Source organism: Melanotaenia boesemani, chromosome 20, assembly GCF_017639745.1.
Source record: "Melanotaenia boesemani isolate fMelBoe1 chromosome 20, fMelBoe1.pri, whole genome shotgun sequence".
In the NCBI taxonomy this organism is placed as follows: domain Eukaryota; kingdom Metazoa; phylum Chordata; class Actinopteri; order Atheriniformes; family Melanotaeniidae; genus Melanotaenia; species Melanotaenia boesemani.
In genome coordinates this window covers 9,908,780-9,929,438 of record NC_055701.1, presented here as the reverse complement: position 1 = coordinate 9,929,438, position 20,659 = coordinate 9,908,780, and the positions used below count along the sequence as shown (strand labels likewise).

Below are 20,659 nucleotides of genomic sequence, written 5' to 3'. Positions count from 1 at the left end.
GTGTGAGTGTGGTATTGAAAGGTTAGTACATGGGCTGCCATCTGCGGCCTCCATTCATGAATGGACACTCCAGGTGCTTCATCTGATGGTAGTTCAGGGGCTCATTATGCAGGTATTAGGCAAAGGAGAAAGGAAGGGCAGACATTGTGTGACACGATTATATAAGATCATAGAAAGGTAATCATTCATGGTTTAATGCACTTCTTTTGTATCCAGGCTAAATGATTCGAGGGATTTCAGTGCCGGTTCACAACTGAACTGTCTTACAATCTATCAACTTGTTCTGCTCTTTCTCAAATTATTAATTTTTTTTCTGTGATTTACTTGATCAAGATTCACACTGATGCTGGTTGGGCATGGCATTTGGGATTGCAGCAACAAGTAAAGTAATCAGTCAGTCGTGTACTTTCCTGCTTAGAAAGCCAAACTAACTTTCCACTGCTAGTCATGCTAACAACTGACCCAGATTCAGTTTAATAATACAAGATGTCACCGCACTCAAAGGGAATGAGACTCAAAACTGCCTGAAAGTCAATACCCCCTTGCAGCTCATTTTACATATTTTCTGACAAAACGTATACATTTAAATGATTTACATTTATGTTATGACATAGATCAGTGTGTGTATGCTTTGATAAGCAGCTAATTTTAGCCAAAATAATGACTAATTATTTTTTTTTTACAATATCAATGGTCACAGTCATTTCTAAAGGACCTTTTGTGTATTTCTTTGTTTTATAAAGTTGATATTTTTCATTTTTTCTATGGGCAGTTTGGATCTTTGCATACTGTAGGATTTGCTGATTGATCCATTTTTTTAATCTTCATATATAGAAAAATCCCAAATATCACCAGCTGAGTCCTGTAGACCAAAAACATGTCTCCCTGCAAAAGAAAAAATATTGGTTTAAAACATGTTGAAGTAAGTTTTTTCCTACATGTAAAGGTGCTGTATAATATACTGTAGGTAAAAATTGTTGATCTGATCCAATCTGTTAGTGATTCTGACTCAATAAGTTATGACATTTATAGTTTATACATCATATAGATTAATCTTTTTAAGTGAATAACTAATAAATGTGTTTCTGCCTGTTTTAAGTTTCCCTTTACTGTAATCATTTATAATTTGCCTCTCATACAGTACTTTAAACATGATATACATCACTCTTGTGTAAAAAAAAACAAACTCCTGGACATCACAGTTTAGTGGGATCATTGTGCGTTTGAGCTTATTCATGGATACATGATTTGGAAGACCGAACTGTGTCCTATTAACTTTGCTGCCACTTTAGAGAATCTCTCCTTCCTACCGAGAGAGACATTCAGAATAGCAACACAGCAACCTCATTATGAAACCTTGGTCAAAGCTGAGGACCCCGAGGCCAGGAGGGATATTAAAGCTTAAAGAAATTTGCTGACATAGCAGGAGTAGCCATCCTAGACTTCAATAGAATAAACTAACAGCAGATTCTAATGGGGTGTGGTGCTTCTGTATGAGCTGAAATTATTTTTTTTATCAAAGCTGCTGAGATCTGAAAACTTTTACACTTGCAACTGTAATGTACCTGAACCAAAACCAAATATTTTTGTCATCATTTTCCATCTTGTTTGGTGTTAAATTCCAGGAAAGGATGGGAAACATAAAAATCCTTAAAATGTTCACATCTCTAAATTGTGACTGAGCAGATGGAGGAGGAGGCGGTAATCTTATTATGGTGGAATCACAATGTGATAACTATACACAATTTTTAAGAAAAGGTTTAAAACATCCTACAGAACTCTGCATATTATGTGAACAAAAATCTCTGTTTAAAACCTTATTACCTTTAAATTACAGTAAGCTTAAAATGCAGAACATTTTGAAGGAATAGCATCATGTCAATCCAACACAATCTCCCTAAAAGTTGCTATCCTTTCACATCAAAGCAATCCTTCCTTCTCTTCATACTGACATCTTTGTCCCTGTGTGCCAGCTCCTGTAATCTCCTTAGTCTCACCTCCTGCAGCCTTCCTATTATGTAAACACTGGAAGGAGACAGTATAAGGGCTGATCAGACTGTCCTGAATCAGACAGCAGAGCACAGGTTGGAGAGTCGATAAGCAGACCCTCTTTTCAGTGGGTTTCCCATCCCGGGAGTCCAGGGAGTGGAGCTTGAGGGGAAGAGCCAAGTGCTATCTGGCTTTTAACTCATCTCATTTACCACAAAGATCATAGTGGAGGGCTCCAAAATGTTTTTCAGACTCCCAAGACTGACTCCTGGTTACATCAGGCTGCTGCAGGTGAGTTCTGTCCAACTGAGCATAAAAAAAACACATGAAAATCTATCATGTTTATCTGCTAAATTAACTCCATATTGTGTATTTTATTTGCAGCCGGAAAAGTTCATTTTAGAAACAGAAAAAAATGAGCAAATCTGCCTAAAGTTTTGGATTTGATCGGTAGCTTGCACAGTGTTTTAACATGCTTTCTGTGCTGCAACTTAAGAGCTAGAATAAAGCATCAGATGACATAACTTTGACACTTTTAAATAATGAATTGTTTGCAAGGTGCTAGTTTTATTATGTATGCATGGTTTTATCATTAGCACCAGCTCACACAGTACACCAGAACTGCTTCAGCAAGTTTTATACAACCATAAGACAGCTGTTTTTTCAGTCCATTGTCTCAACAAATTCAGTTGTGACAAGATGATGAAACACATCGCTATCTTGTTATACACTCACAAACCATGATTAGGAGATATTTCTAGGCTGCTGTCCCAGTGATTTGAGAATGGCTTATATTTTAGCTGAGAAGTAATCGTGTTTATCCCAAACAATGGAAGAACCCAAGCTGTGACAGCCCATTGCACTCTAAGTAGAAATGGGAAGTGGATGAGTGAGCCACGGGAATGGCTTCTTAACTGCCTGTGACACAGCTACATTAGAAACTATGAAGTTTCATTTTTTTGCTCCTCTATGTGCTTCATAATTATCAAAAGCCTCATAGAGGAAATTGTCCATGTCATAAGAAAGTTGAGCTTTTTGTTTGTAAAAGATGCAGGCCACAATTTAGTAAATGAGGAAAAATGGGTTTTTAATCCCTCTAGAAGGGGTAGGAGGGTTGAATGGTACTTAAGCAGAGGTGGGATGTGTGTTTTATTCATCTGATGCAGATAATCCTAACTTTTTGCTCTCCTTTCAGACCCAGGCCTACCATAATATGCCTGTGGCTCCTCCAGCTGAGAACACCATGCCTGGTATGGCTGTGCTGATGGGGGCTGTGGGCATCGGGATGTGTGGCTACAGCTCCCGGCAGTTGGCCCTCCATCACCGGCCTTCATCCCGTGTGCTGCACCGGGTTGGCACCCACACTGATGCCAGCAGCGTGAGCACACCGGCACTCTGGTCCCCAGTCCTGGATGTAACTCGCCGGGCTTCTCCCTACCAAGAGATCCCACCTCCTTCCTTTGTGGGCCAGAAAGTTCCCTCAAAATAATCTGTGAAGATGTATCAGATATAGATCTGCAAGCATTATAGGTTCAGTTTCAGTAGCTACACTTGCACACGCTGAAGATTGTAGCAATGCTGGCCCATTGCAAAAATGTGGCCCATGTGCTCTCTGCAGACAAGCTAGTGTGGGTATGTGACTTAACCTATATGCAGGCAGGAATTGGGAACTGTAGTAATATGGAATTCTGTGGCTACTAACAATATTCACATTCTAGTTGGTTGTATAACTCATTCATTGTAAAAGTTCTCAAAGCATTGACAGGATATATGACAGTAAGTGACTGGATGAGTATGTAACTGCTGCTGGAACTTTCCAAAGACTGCTGCTGATAAGGGCTTCAGTGAGCTTGCATGCTTAATTTGGAGACATTGTGTGTCTTCTCAAACCGTGGCGTAAAAAGGGACAGACTCTTGGCCGTGTTCCCTCTGTGCACAGATGGTTGGCAGCATCTCTGTGTGACACCCCCACTTCTATCCTTTCCCAGGGAGAAAGCCACGTGCAAGTGCTTGAGCAGCCCATCCTGCCCATGACTTCAATTGATTTCCTCCAAGGAAAAACAGGTGCCATCAATCAACAAGCCTCTTTGCTTCAGTCTGCATTCCTTGTCAATCTTGTGATACAAATGGAAGATTAATCAGAAGTTATTCCTATAGTTCTGCAAACAACACTTGTACAACTAGACCTTTCTGGATTATGAGTCCTAATTTGCGTGTCTGAGACACTGCAGGTGGCAGTCAGGCAAGGGAGAATAGTGATTCCACCAGGATAAAACTGTGTCCTCAGTGGGGATTAACCCTGGTAGAAGATCAATCCTAGCTCACATACTCATTAATGCCTAATCTGGTATTAGAGAGACAAGGACCCGTGAGAAGCAGACAGTTCCTGTGCATCCAAACATTGTGCCGTTCCCCCTGCAGTGCCCACCTTTCGTCTCACAGTAACGCATGGGTTTATAGATTTAAGGGTCGGTGTTTTCACTTGTGTCTACACCAGAAATGAAGCAGTGACAAGGGACTTGAGATGTGGCGAGACACTGAGTGTGGTTGAGAAAGCGTGCTGTGCCTTAATGCTTGCACAGGATTATACTGTCTTTATTTACTCTTGGTGGTAGACATCATATATACTGGTGGCACAGGTTATTGAAACCACTGCCTTTCTGCAGTGTGGCTCATGGAGAAGTTGAATGTTTTATCAGTGAGAGGTCAGCCAGACCTTGTAATCTCTCTCTTTTTTTTTTTTTTTTTTTTGAAGCACAGCCTAGCCTGACTGCCAAATTGGACAAGGAGCAAGTTGTAGCAGGTTGGGAATAGCAGAGACAGGGGCCTTCTATAACACTAGCACAGCAGATCACCCACAAAATGGTTGTAATCCACTAAGCAGAGGGGCTAATGTCTCCAACTGGCATCAGATGCTGAACAATTGGACACCTTATCCTGTACAGACACTGATACCTATAAACAATTTCATGATGGGGTTGTAATAGAGACATTGAAGTAAAAAGAAAATTCAGCTGAGACTCAACATGGTCTTCACCTGTTTCATGATCAAACTCTGACATATTTGTCATCTTTGCTGCAAACTGCATTCAGCCGTCATGTCCAGGCTTTGCGCTTGCAGGATTTCTGAAATCGATGTGGTTATGGGCTGGAGGCTGTGTAATGCACCTGACTGGTTTTGATGAATTCTCTCTAGACTGTATTGGTGCACAGTGAGCAGCGAGCGCTGTGGAAACCTATTGATCTCAATCAGAGAGTGACGAAGGAGAGCTTGTCTCCTCTCTGCAGTAAGCCTTCACTCAGCATTGTGCAGTTTGTTGCGGGGGCGACTGCCACGAGCGTGCACTGAAGAAAAAGAATATCCAAAAATGTTTGCTGCTGGAATAAGAAAAAGCAAGGGATGTTTGAAGGCGCAGTATTCATCTGATAGCTTACTGTATGTGTCTGCATCAATGCTCATCTGTTATAGTCTGTGTGGCTCTGCAAACTTGAGCTCAGTGTTGTCCATCAAAGCGGAGTTTCTGTGTTTAGAATTCAATTTTATGTTAGAAATGTTGTGTGAAATAAAGGTATTTTAAAACCATTCTTCTCTACTGTTGCACTTTATTCACAGTTGTGGGTCAATTTTTTTCCTGTACACCTCTGTCAAATGAAGGTTTTCTTTATCTTTTTTTTAAAGAAGAAATAAATGTTTATAGTAAAAAAAAAAAAAAAGAAGCAATTTATGTTGTTTTTATATAAGCCTGAAAGAAACAAAAATATAAGTGTACAAAGCTGGCAAGAGAACAAAGAAATTCATGTTAGCTTCAGACACCACACTTGCTTATATCATTGAAAACAATATCCACTTAGGGAAAGCCGTGTCCGCTCCATCACTTTTTCACAGCAAAACATTCAGTTTCTTTTTCAGTGGTTAATAGTTTTTAACTGTTTTCTTTCAGAACCCTAAAATTAAGCAATGCGCATATAAATTAGCAAAATATTGGCTTTTTAATGTCCCTGAACACAGCTAGATATACGATTCATTATATTTTTGTAAATGGCAAATTAGGATTAGGAAAATCAGAACTAGTTTGTCTTTAGTTGTGTAATGTGATGAGTGCATTATTTATTCAGGGAGCGATACCATTTAAATCTGTAATGTGTAAGGGAAGTAATGAAAGGACATTATGGTAATTTTAATAATTAATATTTAGCTCACATTCACAATTTTCTTAAATTATCTGCAGAACAAATCGAAAGAGCAAAACATTAAAAAAAAAAATATAGCTTTGGATTTTGCTCTCAACACTTGGGGGCATGCTTGAAGGATTTTTTTAACCACCCCAACCATTTTCTTTAATTTTTTTATTGATAACATTCTTGTTCAGTTTCAGTTTGAGGTTTGTTTTTCTCTCATTATTTCATCAGCCTTGGGCTTAATTTTCATTACTACTGTTGGCATCTCGTAGAGTTACTGCTGGTTTGATTTATTTGCTTTGAAACTAATTGCTGTGGGTAACATTACTTTTATTATTGGTGAACTTTGTCTTCTTTAGTGCAGTTATGTGCACGTCTATGTTTGTGTCTGTGTAAGTTGCATGTATTTTGACTTTTTAAGGAACAATTGTGGGGCTTATTAAGTGTCATTGCATGTGATTAAATACATGTGCATGTTTGTCTGTGTGTTTTTCTTTTGTTTAGTTCTTTTGGCATGCACAGGAACTTTCTTTTTTCCTTAGCTGTCATAGGAAGACCTATGCATTTGTCTCAGTCAGTTACTTTATTGTTATACTACTGTCCAGTCCAATTTTATTCCTTTGATTCACTGCTGTTTACATGATTGTATCTACATTATTAGATTTTTTTTTTTTTTTTTTTTTTTGCTGAAATTGTAGAAAAAGTTTGATTAAAATGCTTATATTCAAAGGAATTCAATCTTTCAGTTGAATGCATTATTTCCTGTGATGCAAACTGTAGATTTTTTCATAGACATAAATCCTGACTTCATTTAAAAATATATCAAACAGACTTTATGTAAAAGTAGTGTAGCTCAAAGTGCAAAAACTAATTATAAAAACTATATAAAGAAACACACTACGAACTAATCTAACAGGTAAACACAAAAAGACATTCTTGTGAGACTTTAAGCAAATGATTTTTATTAATGAAGCTTAAAAATCATTAAATATTTGTAGGGGTCACACTTTGAATGGAAAGTTTTTAATATCATTTCAAAACTTCCGATCTAGAGCCTTTTTCACCTCAGAGCTGAGAGTTATAGGTCAGTAGGTCATCTGCTTTATAATGAGGAACCAAGTGAGGGCGGACCTCCACAGATTCAACAGGTTTTCCACAGCGTGGACTCGCTGTGCCCTCCAGTGGACACATTCAGGAAAGTCGATGGCATTGGGCATCCATTTTTAGAGTTCTCTTTGCTTTATCGTTTCTTTTCTTCTAACAAGATGTTTCCAGGAGTAAAATGTTGCTTCAATGAAACTTTGTTTAGTTGCATTTCTCCAGCTCCATAGGGAGGACGCGGCAAGGTTGCGCGCGCGCGTCGGGTTAAACAGCGTGAAGAAAGCAAAGCGCACAGTGGGAGGAGGTGGAGGAGAAGAAGGACTCATGAGACACAGATCTGAAGATTTTGGGAGTTAATTGTCCGCTTTCGGGGGGTTTGTATTCACTTGTGTGGATTATCGATGTAAATACATGAGTTTTTACGCAGGGGAAGAGGAAGTTAGTAACTTTTCTACACACTTTTTGAGTAAGTCGATATTGATCTTGATCCTCTAATAGATCACGGATCTTGCTTTGGTAAAACGATGTAAAGTTTAATTATGTTTGTCAGTTTTAATCAGATGTTCTCGGCTACTTTGTTGGAATTTTTTGCGTTTTTCTCGCGAGCAGTTGATCATCGACGAAGCATCAGCTTTGTTTCCTGGCTCAGCTTCTGACCACATCCATGTGATTTAACCTCGATATGTAAAGATAGACCTTGTAATTTTCTTACCACGCAAATGAGCATCAGCACTAACTCTGCGTAAAAACACCATGAACACAGTGTCAGGGCTCGCGTTGGTTCTGTTTAAGAGTATTTTTCAGCTGTAGGACAGCGCATGAGTTCTAACGTCAACTTACTGGATGTCTCTGTATTTGTGTGCGTGGGCGCGCGCGTGTGTAGGTCACCACCACAGTGCCACTTTGGTCTAGGCTGAGTGAAAGGGAAACAACCACCTGCAGGGCGCATTACTGGCCCAAACTGTTACTGCAGGATGGGCAACTTTTCCACTAAGGACAGCCATGGACCCACAGGTAGGTCAACAGACACACACTTATTAGTCTATAATTAATTTTTATTATTATTGTTTTCTTTTAATTTTTTCTTTGCTGTACTTATGTATCCAAATGGAGTTTATTTTACACAGATTACTATTTGAAAATTTAAATTTATGTTGAAGTAAGAGAAGCAAAACAAGCAATAGATGCAGGAATAGTGAGGACACTACAATTCCCTAAAAAAAAAAGAGTGGGTGTATGAGGGGTAATAATAAAACTGAAGGCAACAAAAGGAGAAGCAAGCGGAAAAGCTGTGTGTGGCAGCAGGAATCTTGGCAGCCCTCCTGTGTGTCGCTCAGTGAGTGGTCATTCTCCTCGCGTCCCTGTGTGATTCGTTCTGGCCCCGCTGGGCCAGCTGTGATGAATCGGCAGAATTCCCCGGCTCGGCACAAGGGCAGCGGATTAATCATAGGAAGCCTAAAGCTGTCTGACACTCACACACACTCAGAGAAAACCTTGGTGGAAGCGCACACACACATTTTCCCTCATTCAGTCAATCTTGCCACCCATGTACATGGTTGGAAGAGCACATTAAGGTTTGGAATGGAGAATAAAAAAACAGGGGTGGCATTAGAGCATTATTAAACAATCCTGTCATTCCTTTCAGTGATTTTGGCCTTGCAGCAGGTGGTGCATAACTTTGCAAATGTTCACTCTGACATCACTGAAGAGAAAAAAAGCCTCACTTTGCAAGCAGTGAGGTTTTTGTCCAAACAAGGAAAAGAAAGAAAGAAAAGGAGACACTTCGCCATTTGGTTCCCAGAGCTTCTTAGGTTATTATTGTTGCCATGCTGGGCTGGGCAAGGAATGCTGAGGCAAAAAAAGTGGAAGTCATTTCTGTTATTGTGTCCGATTTGTAAGTATATTGATAGCCCACTGCTGAAAGTATGCCTCTGTATGGGACACATTAGTTCTTTTGTGTGAATGTGTGTGTTTCTGAATTTGGAAATTGAGTGTCGAAGCAGCATAATGGATGAGCAGTTGTGCAGGAATGTCTGTATTACAGCATTCATCCTCAGGGGCACGGCCTGGGTGTTTTGCCGGTCAGTAAGAATCATGTTGTTCTGACCACCTCACTCGCTTGTGTTTTCACTGTCAACATGCCAAACTGGTGACAACTGGACAGTTTTCTATCTTGATTCTGACATTTCTTCAGTCTTTTCTTTCAGCTGGTTTTATTGTGTATTTAATAAAAAATACTTTGTCATAAATCTTGATTTCATTGGGCTGATGACTGATTTTACAGCCAGTTTAGAAATCAATCCCATCCCATCTTAATTTTCTTAGAGGTGTTTGTCAGTTTTAACATAAATGGTAAAGGCCAATCTTGTCCTCATATACAGGTTCAGGATTTTTCTTCAACAGCTAACTTAAGGAGTTTTACATGATATGACGTTTTTCATATTTTTTCTTTTACTCCACATTTCTGCAGAACCGGTTGTCATTTTCTGTCTGAGACACTTCGATAAGCTCTTTTCTATTTAAGCCACTCTTCCCCAAATACACCGTTGGCTCAATTTGTTGAAAAGTTCCAAACTGCAAGAGAGTGACTCATTCTTTTTGAAAATTTACATAAATAATGCAAATGAGTTTCCTGATGATGTTCTAAAGAAAAGGAATATAATCCTGGACTACAAACAAGGCATTTCAGAATGTTCAGAAGCAGCAGCATCTGTAGGAGAGAAGAATGAACCTTTGTGAACTGAGTTTTGCAACTTTGAATATGTTTTACATAAAAAAAACATGCATAGCACACTGGAGAGAAGGGAAAAACCACTAAAAGTATAAAAAAAAAGACCTCTTTAATTTTGGTTGTTTGTTTTCTCTAGTGGTCCATGTAGAGAGCTTCCACACTCCACCGTCTTCTCCACAGAGTGATGGGGATGGTTTGATGCCCATGGTTTCCCAGCTTCAACCTTCCCCTGCTTCATCTCCATCTCCAGCTCCAACACTAACCATCGTATCATCCAGTGGGAAGAAATCACAAAACAGCACCCCAACTTCTCCCAGCACTCCTATTCCACCTCCTGACTGGAAGCCTCCTCAACCAGTCAGCCCAAACAACCCCACAGTTGGTCCTGGAGTTAACCCTGTGCACAAGAATTCAAGAAGTACTGTCACAGGTGCAGGGCAAGCTTCCCTGGGGAGGAATAGTAGTTCTGCAATCTCTACACCAAGGACTTCAGTCTCCCAAGTTAAGAGTGTGGCCATCAGTCCTATAAAGAGTCCTTCCTCCGTGTTTAGCACCTCACCTCCAACCAGCTCTTCTGGGAAGAAGTGGAAAGAAAGAAGCAGTAGTCTAAGTCAGTCAAGTCTTCAAGACAAGGACACCCAGGGCAAGGAGTTGGTGGAGCTGTTGGAGGAGAGTAGAAGAACACTGGGTATTACTGCCAGTCAGGATGAGACCACAAGCACAACAGGCAAGAATGGCGTTAGTCTGTCACACTGCTGTTAATCAAATAAAATAAATGATTCTGCTGCAAAATCTTTCTGGCCTGCAGGGATTTTGAGAATTTCAACTTTTCATCTTATTGTGAGCCACAATTTAACAGTTTTATGAAGGGCAAATCAATTTCCTTGACATTTAAGGGGTTTTGGTATGCATGTGATGTCTTCTGACATTTTCTATATCTTTCCCTCAGAGATACTGAAGCATCTGCTGACAGAAGTGAAGGGTTTAAAGAATACTTTGCAGGTAAGACCTGTCTGTGGTTTTTTTTATTAGATATGCTCTTACAAGTAAAAAATGTTTCCGCCAATGGAAGTAACCATTCTGCTAACCCCTCCACTAAGGAGAGGGTGGCAAATGTTCATATCAAGGGGTTCAATGATTGAGGAAACACCTCATTTTTCTGAAGATTCTAGTTTAATATTAGTTTGTTTTGCTTTTCTCACCAAAAATGTCACATTTCGCATAAATGACTAAGTGAAAAAAATGGAAAATACATTAGAAATGTTGATTATTCAAACAGGAAGTCATGAACAAGTCAGAGTAGTTCTTCTGACCTTTGAGTCGAGAGATAACACCAACACACACATTCTGTCACACTCCCGCCAATCACAATAGACCTTGGCCCGCTGGGAGCTGCAGCTTTGCTAATTAAAGTCCTTCCTGTCCTCTGCTTCTCCTGAGAGGCCCAACAAAGGGAAATCACTGAAATCATCTCATGTATGATAGTGTTGACGGTTGTTGCCCCCCCTTTTTTATTTCTTTTTAAAGAAAAATATGTGTTAGATCTCAGAAGGAGAACTTGAAAGTCAAATTTATTTTCCTTGAACTTTTGGGCAGAAGATGCTTGTCAACCAGCTATTTGGGACTAAGTTGAATAACCTAAGCACAATAAGAATGAAATATACTTCAGATATTCTTCAGTTTAGTTGCTCAAGTGTCCCATGCTCTTATGAGGCTAATATTCTTTGGTAATTTCCTGTCAGCTACTCGTTCCAATTCCTGACCCTCCCTTTTGAGGATTGTAGACAGAGGCCCTCGGCTTCCTCTCGATCTGCCACAGATTACTACAACTGGAATATGACCTGCAGTGTGTCTCCCTCACATCTGTTATTTTTCAAATCACTCTTTGTTGTACAAATGTGGCGCACAGCATCATGACTTCTTCCTCCTGCACCCCACACCTCTTTCAAGTCAACTCAATATTTAATTTCTCCAGTCTTGTAGACTTTCCCACCTCCTTATAAGGAGCATAGATATGTAAGCCGTACACTGTCGGCTAACCTCAGACAGACTGTGGTAAAGTACTGCGAGGGAGCCGTGTTGTGGAAATGGAGGGCAATCTAACACTGTTTATATGGGCCCTCAGTAGGGTGATATTAGCTAGCGAGGCTCAACTTTATGAAACCTCTCCATGTGCACTGGGATGTTTTTATGTGGAGTGCGGAGGAGGGGGTTCGTGTTCGGCTGTTCAGGACACAAAACCTGTTTTGTTTTGTGCTGTGTGGGGAGGTAGAGGGGGGCTGAGGGCTGCGGCTTAGCTGACTGACCATGTTTTTGTATGCTGTGCACGAGACAAAAGGCAAACAATCACTTTCATATGCTTTCAAAGCCTTGCTCCTTCTCTTCACTCTGTTACTTTGCCTCTTCTATCCTCCCTTAGCACCACAGTCTCAAGAGTTATTCCCATACAGCTTCTCCTGCAGTGGCATCTTCTACCTCACCCCCTCTTCTCTTCTTCTGTGCCGCTTATCCTCACCTCTTCTACCTTGGGGTTTTCCCTCCTACTTCTTCCACTTCTATCAATCTTTTTATCTGTGCCCAGCTTGCTTAAGCTTTTTTTTTTCTCCCTAGTGATCTCACCCCATTGTTTGACCTTTTTCTATGTAATTTAAGTAGCCATTATTCTACCTGTCACATTCGCCCAGCTAGACCTCTCCTTCATGCTTTCTTCATCTTTCTTCACTGCTGCTTTTCCAAATATTCCTTTTTTCTTCTATGTGCCTGTCCTTTAACATTCCTGCACCATCTGTCTGTCCTTATGGGCATGACCAGTTTCCAATTGTCTTAACTAACAAAAATGAAAACATGACGTTCATGGGAGGCAGTTGGGCGTGTGTGGGTGGCTGGTCAGATTTGTGTTCCCTCCAGTCGGTCTCAAAGCCCTACTTTGGAATCAGTTCCAGGTGAACGCTGCCAGAGATTTTCAGGAATGATCTCCAGGTTCACTTGGCCCTCTGTTCTCCTCGCTAGGCTGCTCCTATAAGCTGGTCTTAAAAGGGCCTTGTATCTGGAAGTCATGCAGACTGGTCACATACAGAATGAAGATTCAGTTTGCCAGTGGGGATAGAAATGGGGTGGGGATATGTGCATGCTGTACTATTTTTTTTATTATTATTATTATTTCTATTTTCAGTACTAGTCTCTTATTAATCTAACTGTTGACCTCTATAGAACCAAAACTAACTTGACTCTTCCAAGTAATTTTATGTGGGTTATTTGTTGAGAATTAGGCTGTTTTGTTTTGCAATGATGACAAAGTTAAGCCATACACTAGTGCAGTCTGTTGTCACATTTACAAGAAACTCAGCCAAACTGCTGTTGTATGTTTTACTACAAGTTTATGAAGTTGGCTTTGTGAGATAGGCTTGTGTACAATATATTGGATTATTATAAAAAAATTAAATATCTGGACTTGATTAAAAATGCGCAAGTATTGTCCAGCTCTTTCAGAATTGTTAAAAAGTAAAGACAGCAACCATTACAGAGCTGGGATGTTTCCCCATGTATGTATGAGTGAGCATGGAGGTGAACTAGGGACAGATGCTTGGAGCGCACACACACACACACACGTATGCACGCAGTGTGCAACCTCCAATCTCCTCCGAAGCTGTCAGGATTTCAGATGTGCATCAAGAGTATTGACAAGTGTGTGTTCCTGTTAAGGCTGGATACCACATCTGGTCCTGCAGTGGAGCACAAGTTCAGGTCTTGAGGGACTGAGTGAGTTTGTGTGTAAAAACAGACGGCCCACACCCTTATCTCACTGTGAACTGAGGAGCACCCCTTCCTGTTTCCTTAAGCAGACATGCTCCAGTTAGAGTGTCCACATTCAGATAAGAAACGCTATGTGAAGACATCTCTCAGGACCAAGCTGTTGCTTTACGATTGCTTAATATAGAACTCGCACTTCAAACTCTAAACAGAAACCACCATCTTATTGTTCATTTCATGCTGTCATGCAGAGCGTGTGGTCTGCTGTTGAGGTATAAGGACAAGGGTATATGCCTGGGAGAGGAATAGAATATGATATGATGTGTGTGTCTTTGTGCATGTGCGCGTGCATGCAGTGTAATCAGGTCCAGCTGTGGTCTTGAGTCACCGGTCAGATGAGGGAGCGACTTGGCTCAGACATCGCCTCCACATCTCCATCCATTCTTCATCTAATTACCAAACCTTCCCAGCCCCTCTACTCCTTAGCTCTCTCACAGTTTTCTGGCTCACATCGCTCCACAGACCTTATCCTGCCTTTATGACACGTGTGTGTGATTTTTAAACCACTTTTATTCTACTTGCTCTTTTCCTCTTTCATGTCTACATGCTTCTCTTGTTATGATAAGGATTGCTTAAAATTTCGCAAGAGTTTGCTATCGTTTAGCTCTTGGTTTTGTTGGTTTAGAGTGCCTCGGGGTAATGTTTGAACTTGTCTGAGGCTAGTATACTGACAGGAGCGAAAGTGGAAACTTTTTCACCCATCCCAGTGTTTCATTATGAGATTCTCATCAAACTGTCATTAAATTATTAATAAAAGGTGAAGAGAAATTATTGGATTGAAGCCACCGTTCAGTTCATCTTAACCCTGTAACACAGAAGGATGTTTTAATCTTGGTTAGGGTTTTTTTAACCTCAAAAGGAAGGAAGAAAAAAAAAAAAAAAAAACACTCCTGGCTCATGAATCAGTTATGCCTCATTACAAGTGACCCACCAGCTCCACTCCTCCCAGCTTGCGGAAGCTTGTTGCTCAGTTCAGTTCAACTTGTGGAAGCCGAATGGATATTTGATTGCTCATTTGATTATAGATTGTGGGGGAAGCTGTGTTTGCTTCAGGCAATCAGTTTAGGTTTAAATATTCCAGTCATAATTAATATCTATGTAACCCTTGTGTGGAAATTACAGTCTTGTGCAAATGTTTTGAGCCAACTCTCATTACTTTAGATATTGTCTGGAAACTGGGAAATAGATGCAGTGATTAATTGAAACATGTTCAAATGTAAATAATTTGAGTTTGTAAAATTTGAACAATCCAGAAGGTCAGTTTTCATTATGTAGTCTGTTAGACAATCTTTCATTTAATTTGTTTACTAAATGACATTTCAAAGCTCTTTTTTTTTGGATGCTGGCTACCTTTTGTTTGTTCTCTGTCAAGATGACGCCACTACTTCAGTAATGTTGCAATCCAGGCTTTGGGGAGGATTCCTTGCGCCATAGGATCTGTTGTTGCTGATTTTCAGTCCAGTTATAAGGCATATCTCAACCTTTTCGCTCTGTTTTACTTCCTCAAGAATGGCTTCTTGAAAGCCATCCTTCCATGCACACCTTTTCCAATGCAGTTTTGCCTGAAAGCAGATAAATCAGCTAATGTTCAAATACATTTCTCTAGTCCTGCATCAGGTCTTTGCTCTGCTATCTTTTCATATTTCTTAAAGACACCACTGTCAGATACCTTTCATCCAGTGTATGTATATATATATATATATATATATATATATATATATATATATATATATATATATATATATATATATATATATATATATATATATATCCTTCACTTATCTAGTTTTGTTACATTAACTAAGGACACACAGCACACCATGCTGCAATCTATCTGGTTTTTGGCTAATAACTATTTTAAAATCACATTGCTTGTGAAAACATTCAATTTCATGTCTATCAGCTTGTGTTATCTTTGGTATTTTTCATAGATGCAATTAAAATAATGGAATAAATTGTATTTTTGTAACATACTGTAAGTAACTAAGTGCATGCAGTGTAGTTGCTTTTTTTGGGTCTATGTCTCCACAATGTCTAATGATTGTATTTATACTAAGTTATATAAGCAAATTTAGATTATAAAATGGAAATAAATATAAAAAAATAAAATAAAGCAGCCAGAGGTGCATAAATTCAACCTAATTAGTTTCAAACTGGCATTGAAGAGTAGCATATGATGATAATAATAATAATAATAATAGTTACCTTTTCTCCATATAGCTGCTTTTAATTTTTTTTTTTTTTTAAATAATTGTTGCTGTTCCCTCTCCAGACGGAACGTGGGGAATGGTTGCAGTTCCAGGCAGACCTCCAGGTTGCTGTGTCAGTAGCAGACCGTCTGAGAGCCGAGGCAGAGGAAGAGCTGGCGGCACTCAGAACTGCCCACAAAGACACTGAAAGGGAGCTGGCTGCTGCCCAGCAGAGACAGAAGGAGGCTGATATGCAGCTAGTCACCCTGCGAGGAGAGCTGAAAGAGAGCAAGCGAAGACTGGCTACACTCACCCAGGCTCCATGTCAGGAACCAGGGAGACCCAGCGGAGAATCCCACAAGTCTGAAAGCAAAGCTGGAACGGAAAGAGTAGGAGAAGGGGTGGAAATTAGAAGTATTGTTGGCGAGGAAGCAAGAATAGACTCTAAAGGTGTGACCAAACGTTACCTGAGAAATGTGACCAGTGATGACAAAGACGTAGCAGATGTGCGACCCAGTGAGACACGAAAGATGGAGACCACGGAGGGGTCAAGGTGAGATCAGTAACTGGACAGCAAGCTTTTTTAGAAAGACACAAAACCCTATATTTCTACATAACTAAAGCATGTTTTCTGTTGGGATTTCAGTGTGACAGATTTTGCAAAACAAAGCTGTTTTTCTTTCCACATTTCTTTCCTCTGGCATGCAAAGATGCATAACAATTACCAAGTTTGGTCCGGACTGTGGTTTTGGTTTCTTTTGAATGTGTCACACTCGGCCCACTGAGCCAATTTATAACAGTTTGAATGCTTTAACTTCTAACTGGAGCTGAAATGTCCCAGACAAAAACAGTTAGTGTATCTAGTCTAATTTTTGTACTGTGCTGCAGAAGCCTATCCAGATTACCTTCCTCCTCATCCTCTCTTACCATGCAAAACGGGACGTCCCAGCCCAATTCTGCTTCAACGCTTGGGCCTGCAAACAAGGTGAGAAAGATCCTGCAGAATCCTGCAGGTTGTTGGTGAGTAAATGTTATTAGTTTGATGTACTTTCAAAAAAACAATTTACCAAGTAGCTTCTTTGTTCTCTAGAACTTTGGGGAACTGAAGGAGCGAAGAAGTCTGGACTGGCAAGACAGCAAGTCGACTAACGGCACAGGTCAGTTTTCTGTAGATGTTTGTGTGCAGTGTGTCAAAGTGTGTTTGCATCAGTGGTGCAGCTTTTTTTTGCCCATCACCTTCTGTTATATGGAACTGCAGTTTTAATGTCAGCCCCCCTTTTTCTGATGCTTTCACAGAGCAAGTGAAAAAAACAGAACAACTGCTATATGTTTGACATTTAAGAGAATAGATAAAGGGATAAGAGGATAAAAGGAATATTTTATGAGGGCGGAAATGCATTCTCCATATTAGACAAGAATAAAATCTAAGCAGAACTAATCCAGTTTTTATATTTTAATGAACACTTTGGCTCTTCAAACATAGAAACATTGCGGTTATTGTTCATGTACAATGTTTCCGCCCTTTTTTTTTCTAACTAAACCATGAAACTAACCATGAATAAATGAATGAATGAAACAATCCAAAGTATTTAGGTTTATAGGGTCATACTTAATCTTTGGCTTTAGGAAGGCATTTTTCATTAGTTAATGACATTAATTATTGATACAGAAATGGTCTACAGATTAATCAACCAGTAAACATTCAATTTTTGCTCCTCCTAACACTGTTGCTTTCTTTTGCAGCAAGACGTGAGGAGTCATTAAACAAGTACAACTCAGCCCTTACTGAATTGCCACCCACCAAGTAAGTCTACACACAAACATAAACATGCACGTACAGACCTTTTACATCCTTTTAAAATCTTGTTACTTGTGTTAGTGTACTTTGGTGAAAGCTCTGCACTGAGGACAGCATCTCCTGCAACCCATGGGCTGACTGTTTTTTCTGTAACTGAACTGACTGTGTAATAAGGCTTTTTGTATCTCAGCTTGTTATTCTTTTCTTTGTTTTTTATGTTGATGTCAGGTCCCAGGATGGTTTCAACCTGCTGCTGCGTCGCCATGGAGGCTCAAAGAGAAACTCGCTGCTCCGCTGGTGTCAGAGCCGAACCCAAGGCTACAAGGTGATGCTGCTCCTGATTTAGTCTACAGTCTGCAGAATGATTTTCTTACACTAAACTCATGTAGGTGACCTATGTTCCAGTTTACACAGGCTTTAAAAAAACACTGGCAATATATGTAATGATATTTTTTCCTCTTCATGCAGAATATCGACATTACCAACTTCAGCAGCAGCTGGGCTGATGGTCTTGCTTTTTGTGCTGTCTACCACACCTACCTTCCCTCTCACATCCCTTACAGCACTCTTGTTCCAGAGAATAAAGTATGAACTGTACACACTTGCTATGTTATGAATGGGACAGAGCAACTTATACTGTTCGATTTATCGATTTGTTCTTTTCTTTGTAGAAGGAGAATCTCAGTCTGGCATTTAGAACAGGAGAGACTGTAGGGATTGCTCAGTCTCTGGTAAGATTCACATCTTTGTAGCAAACACATGGTAGGTTCTGTTTGTGTTAACCTTATAAATCTGTCTGCAATCATTGCTCAACAGACTGTAGAGGAGATGCTAAGGGCAGGCGGTCCTGACTGGCAGAGAGTCCTGAGCTACGTGGAGAGCATGTATCGTCACTTTGAGATGTGACTGCGGGAGGCAAAGACGAGTCCAGAGTGGACACTAAAGGACTTTAAAGAGGGAAATCCAATGTTTTTAATAATAGTTCCATGAATACTATCTTTTGGTGGAAATATATGACATTTAAAGCTACAGTTTGCATCTTTCTGGCTTGATTAAGTGCAGGATCTCTTAGAAATAACAGTAAACAATGGCAAAAAGCCTGCATAACCAAAGTACAGAAGCACAGATGATGTTCAGCTGTGCACATTCTGGCCATTTCCATTTATTTTTAATGTAACTTAAGGGGATGGTGGCTCATGCAATAAAATGGGTTTAGTGCACTGTATATGCCAAGAGTATCTACAGAATGATACATACTTCTGGGAAGTGCAAATATAGATTCAACCCAAGTAAGAAGGAAAAGGTAAGAAAGCAACACCACCATTGCTTTTAAAAAAGAAATTACATAGTTTTAAAAATAGTAATGCTCATCAATCAAGTGCAAGTGATTAAAAAGTGTCTAGCAGAGCCATGTTAATTTGCTGTAAATGTCTCCACACTGATAGTTCACTGGCAAAAAGTACTGTGTCACATGTAAACCTGCCTGCAGTTCTTCACCTGCATATGGTTTTAACTGTCAAAACCATTGCCTTTCACTTTTCTATGAGATGCCTTCAAAGGAGTCTGTATTTTCTTGGATCATTTAGCACCCTGTAAATATGTACTTTTGCCAGCACTTTGTAGGAGTCGGGATTTAACAGTGTATAAAACAAATGTCACAGAACTGCGGTATTTAAAGGGCGGTATTTAAAGGGCTCTGTGAAGGCGAGGCTGCAGTCTGCTGAGAAATGACTTATGGCTAGTCCAAGATGAGAATAGATCATCTGGTGATGTCGTTCCAAAAGTGCCTTTATGTAATCACAAGTTGGCCAGCACTGTTTAGGTGCTTCAGGATGTGAGCTGCAAGAATTACCATGAAGCAAATGCAAATGCAAGCCTAAACAAGTTTGTTTATCCAGTTGCAACATCATCTGACCTCTTACCTGCATCCTCACCGATGCACAACTGGTACTGTTAGGGCATGTTTAATGCCGAGTTTGTTGCCAAAGCTGTGCATGTCAAGTTATGGACATAAATGCCTGACTGTAAAATATGTCGATATGTAACTAGTGTGAGAAAGTATGCCAAAGCAATAAACTGTTGAAATGTTTTTGTGAGTATTGTGTAATCATGTGAAGTTTATATTTAACAGCTGCTGCAGTGAAAATAATAGACATGAACGTCCATTCAGAGGCTTTAAGCCAAGTAGTCTCAACCCTTTGCCGAAACGTAGTTGGGAGGAGTTCGTTTGAAATCTCATGTTAGCTGTGGTGTTACTGCCACCTGCTGGTAAAGAAGAGGGAATACATGCACTCGTTCTTCCTGTATCATAATGCTGCTCAATAAAAAAAATTTTGATTACTACCTAGTGGTTAAAACATGGTCAATGCTGGAGCTGGAATGTCATTATTTCCTTAAAACTGCTCTGTCTCTCTTTTTTTTTACTTTTTATTTTTAAATTCTGGGACATTCATTCAGTGTGCAATAATTGTAAAACAGCCTTTTTATTATTATTTATTTAGTTGCAAAGCATCCAGTATTATTTGTGGTTTGCTGTGTCTTGCACAAATGCATTTTGGTGCCCGATCATTCTTATAATTGTCTACTGAGACAACCCCACACCCCCCACACCCATCCTGTGTTGTCACAAGATAATTAAAATGTCAAGTCTGCTTTCCATGTCACCGAGCCCAGCTATTGTTTTCATGCTGTAATCAAAAGAGGGCTCCAAAATGTGTTAAATGTTTGATTAAATAATACAAAGTCAGTAAATAACAGTCGATAAGTAGTATTTTTTTTTATTAAATATTTTTTTTAAGAAACTTATAATTTTGGGTCACATATCTCATTTGGTGTTGTGTTCCTTGTGACATTTGTTTCCTT

At 39.8% G+C, this 20,659-nt stretch overlaps 2 protein-coding genes across 4 annotated transcripts; both read left to right on the top strand.

Annotated features, from left to right (window-relative positions):
* The first annotated feature begins 2,157 nt into the window (after nt 1-2,157).
* On the top strand, nt 2,158-5,521 carry zgc:193593 (uncharacterized protein LOC564090 homolog). The gene is made up of 2 exons (XM_041972249.1): nt 2,158-2,280; nt 3,185-5,521. The coding sequence occupies exons 1-2, from the start codon at nt 2,230-2,232 to the stop codon at nt 3,476-3,478; spliced, it is 345 nt and encodes a 114-aa protein (XP_041828183.1). The 5' UTR covers nt 2,158-2,229; the 3' UTR covers nt 3,479-5,521.
* Nucleotides 5,522-7,360: 1,839 nt separating this feature from the next.
* On the top strand, nt 7,361-19,886 carry si:ch211-195o20.7 (cytospin-A). 3 transcript variants are annotated; one of them, XM_041972744.1, is made up of 12 exons: nt 7,361-7,643; nt 8,153-8,283; nt 10,137-10,727; nt 10,950-11,002; nt 16,083-16,552; nt 16,888-16,984; nt 17,090-17,156; nt 17,743-17,803; nt 18,026-18,122; nt 18,266-18,382; nt 18,469-18,528; nt 18,614-19,886. In XM_041972744.1, the coding sequence occupies exons 2-12, from the start codon at nt 8,244-8,246 to the stop codon at nt 18,701-18,703; spliced, it is 1,743 nt and encodes a 580-aa protein (XP_041828678.1). In that variant the 5' UTR covers nt 7,361-7,643; nt 8,153-8,243; the 3' UTR covers nt 18,704-19,886. The 3 variants fall into 3 exon arrangements, with proteins under 3 accessions (XP_041828678.1, XP_041828677.1, XP_041828679.1); XM_041972743.1 differs by having other exon boundaries at nt 7,361-7,735; XM_041972745.1 differs by lacking the exons at nt 18,469-18,528; nt 18,614-19,886 and having other exon boundaries at nt 7,361-7,735; nt 18,026-18,182.
* The last annotated feature ends 773 nt before the right edge of the window (nt 19,887-20,659 follow it).

Coding starts and splice junctions, on each gene's coding strand:
- zgc:193593 (XM_041972249.1), top strand. CDS start 2,230: ATGTTTTTCAGACTCCCAAGACTGACTCCTGGTTACATCAGGCTGCTG. Junction 2,281..3,184: donor GTTACATCAGGCTGCTGCAG/GTGAGTTCTGTC, acceptor CTCTCCTTTCAG/ACCCAGGCCTACCATAATAT.
- si:ch211-195o20.7 (XM_041972744.1), top strand. CDS start 8,244: ATGGGCAACTTTTCCACTAAGGACAGCCATGGACCCACAG. Junction 10,728..10,949: donor TGAGACCACAAGCACAACAG/GCAAGAATGGCG, acceptor TCTTTCCCTCAG/AGATACTGAAGCATCTGCTG. Junction 18,529..18,613: donor TAGGGATTGCTCAGTCTCTG/GTAAGATTCACA, acceptor ATTGCTCAACAG/ACTGTAGAGGAGATGCTAAG.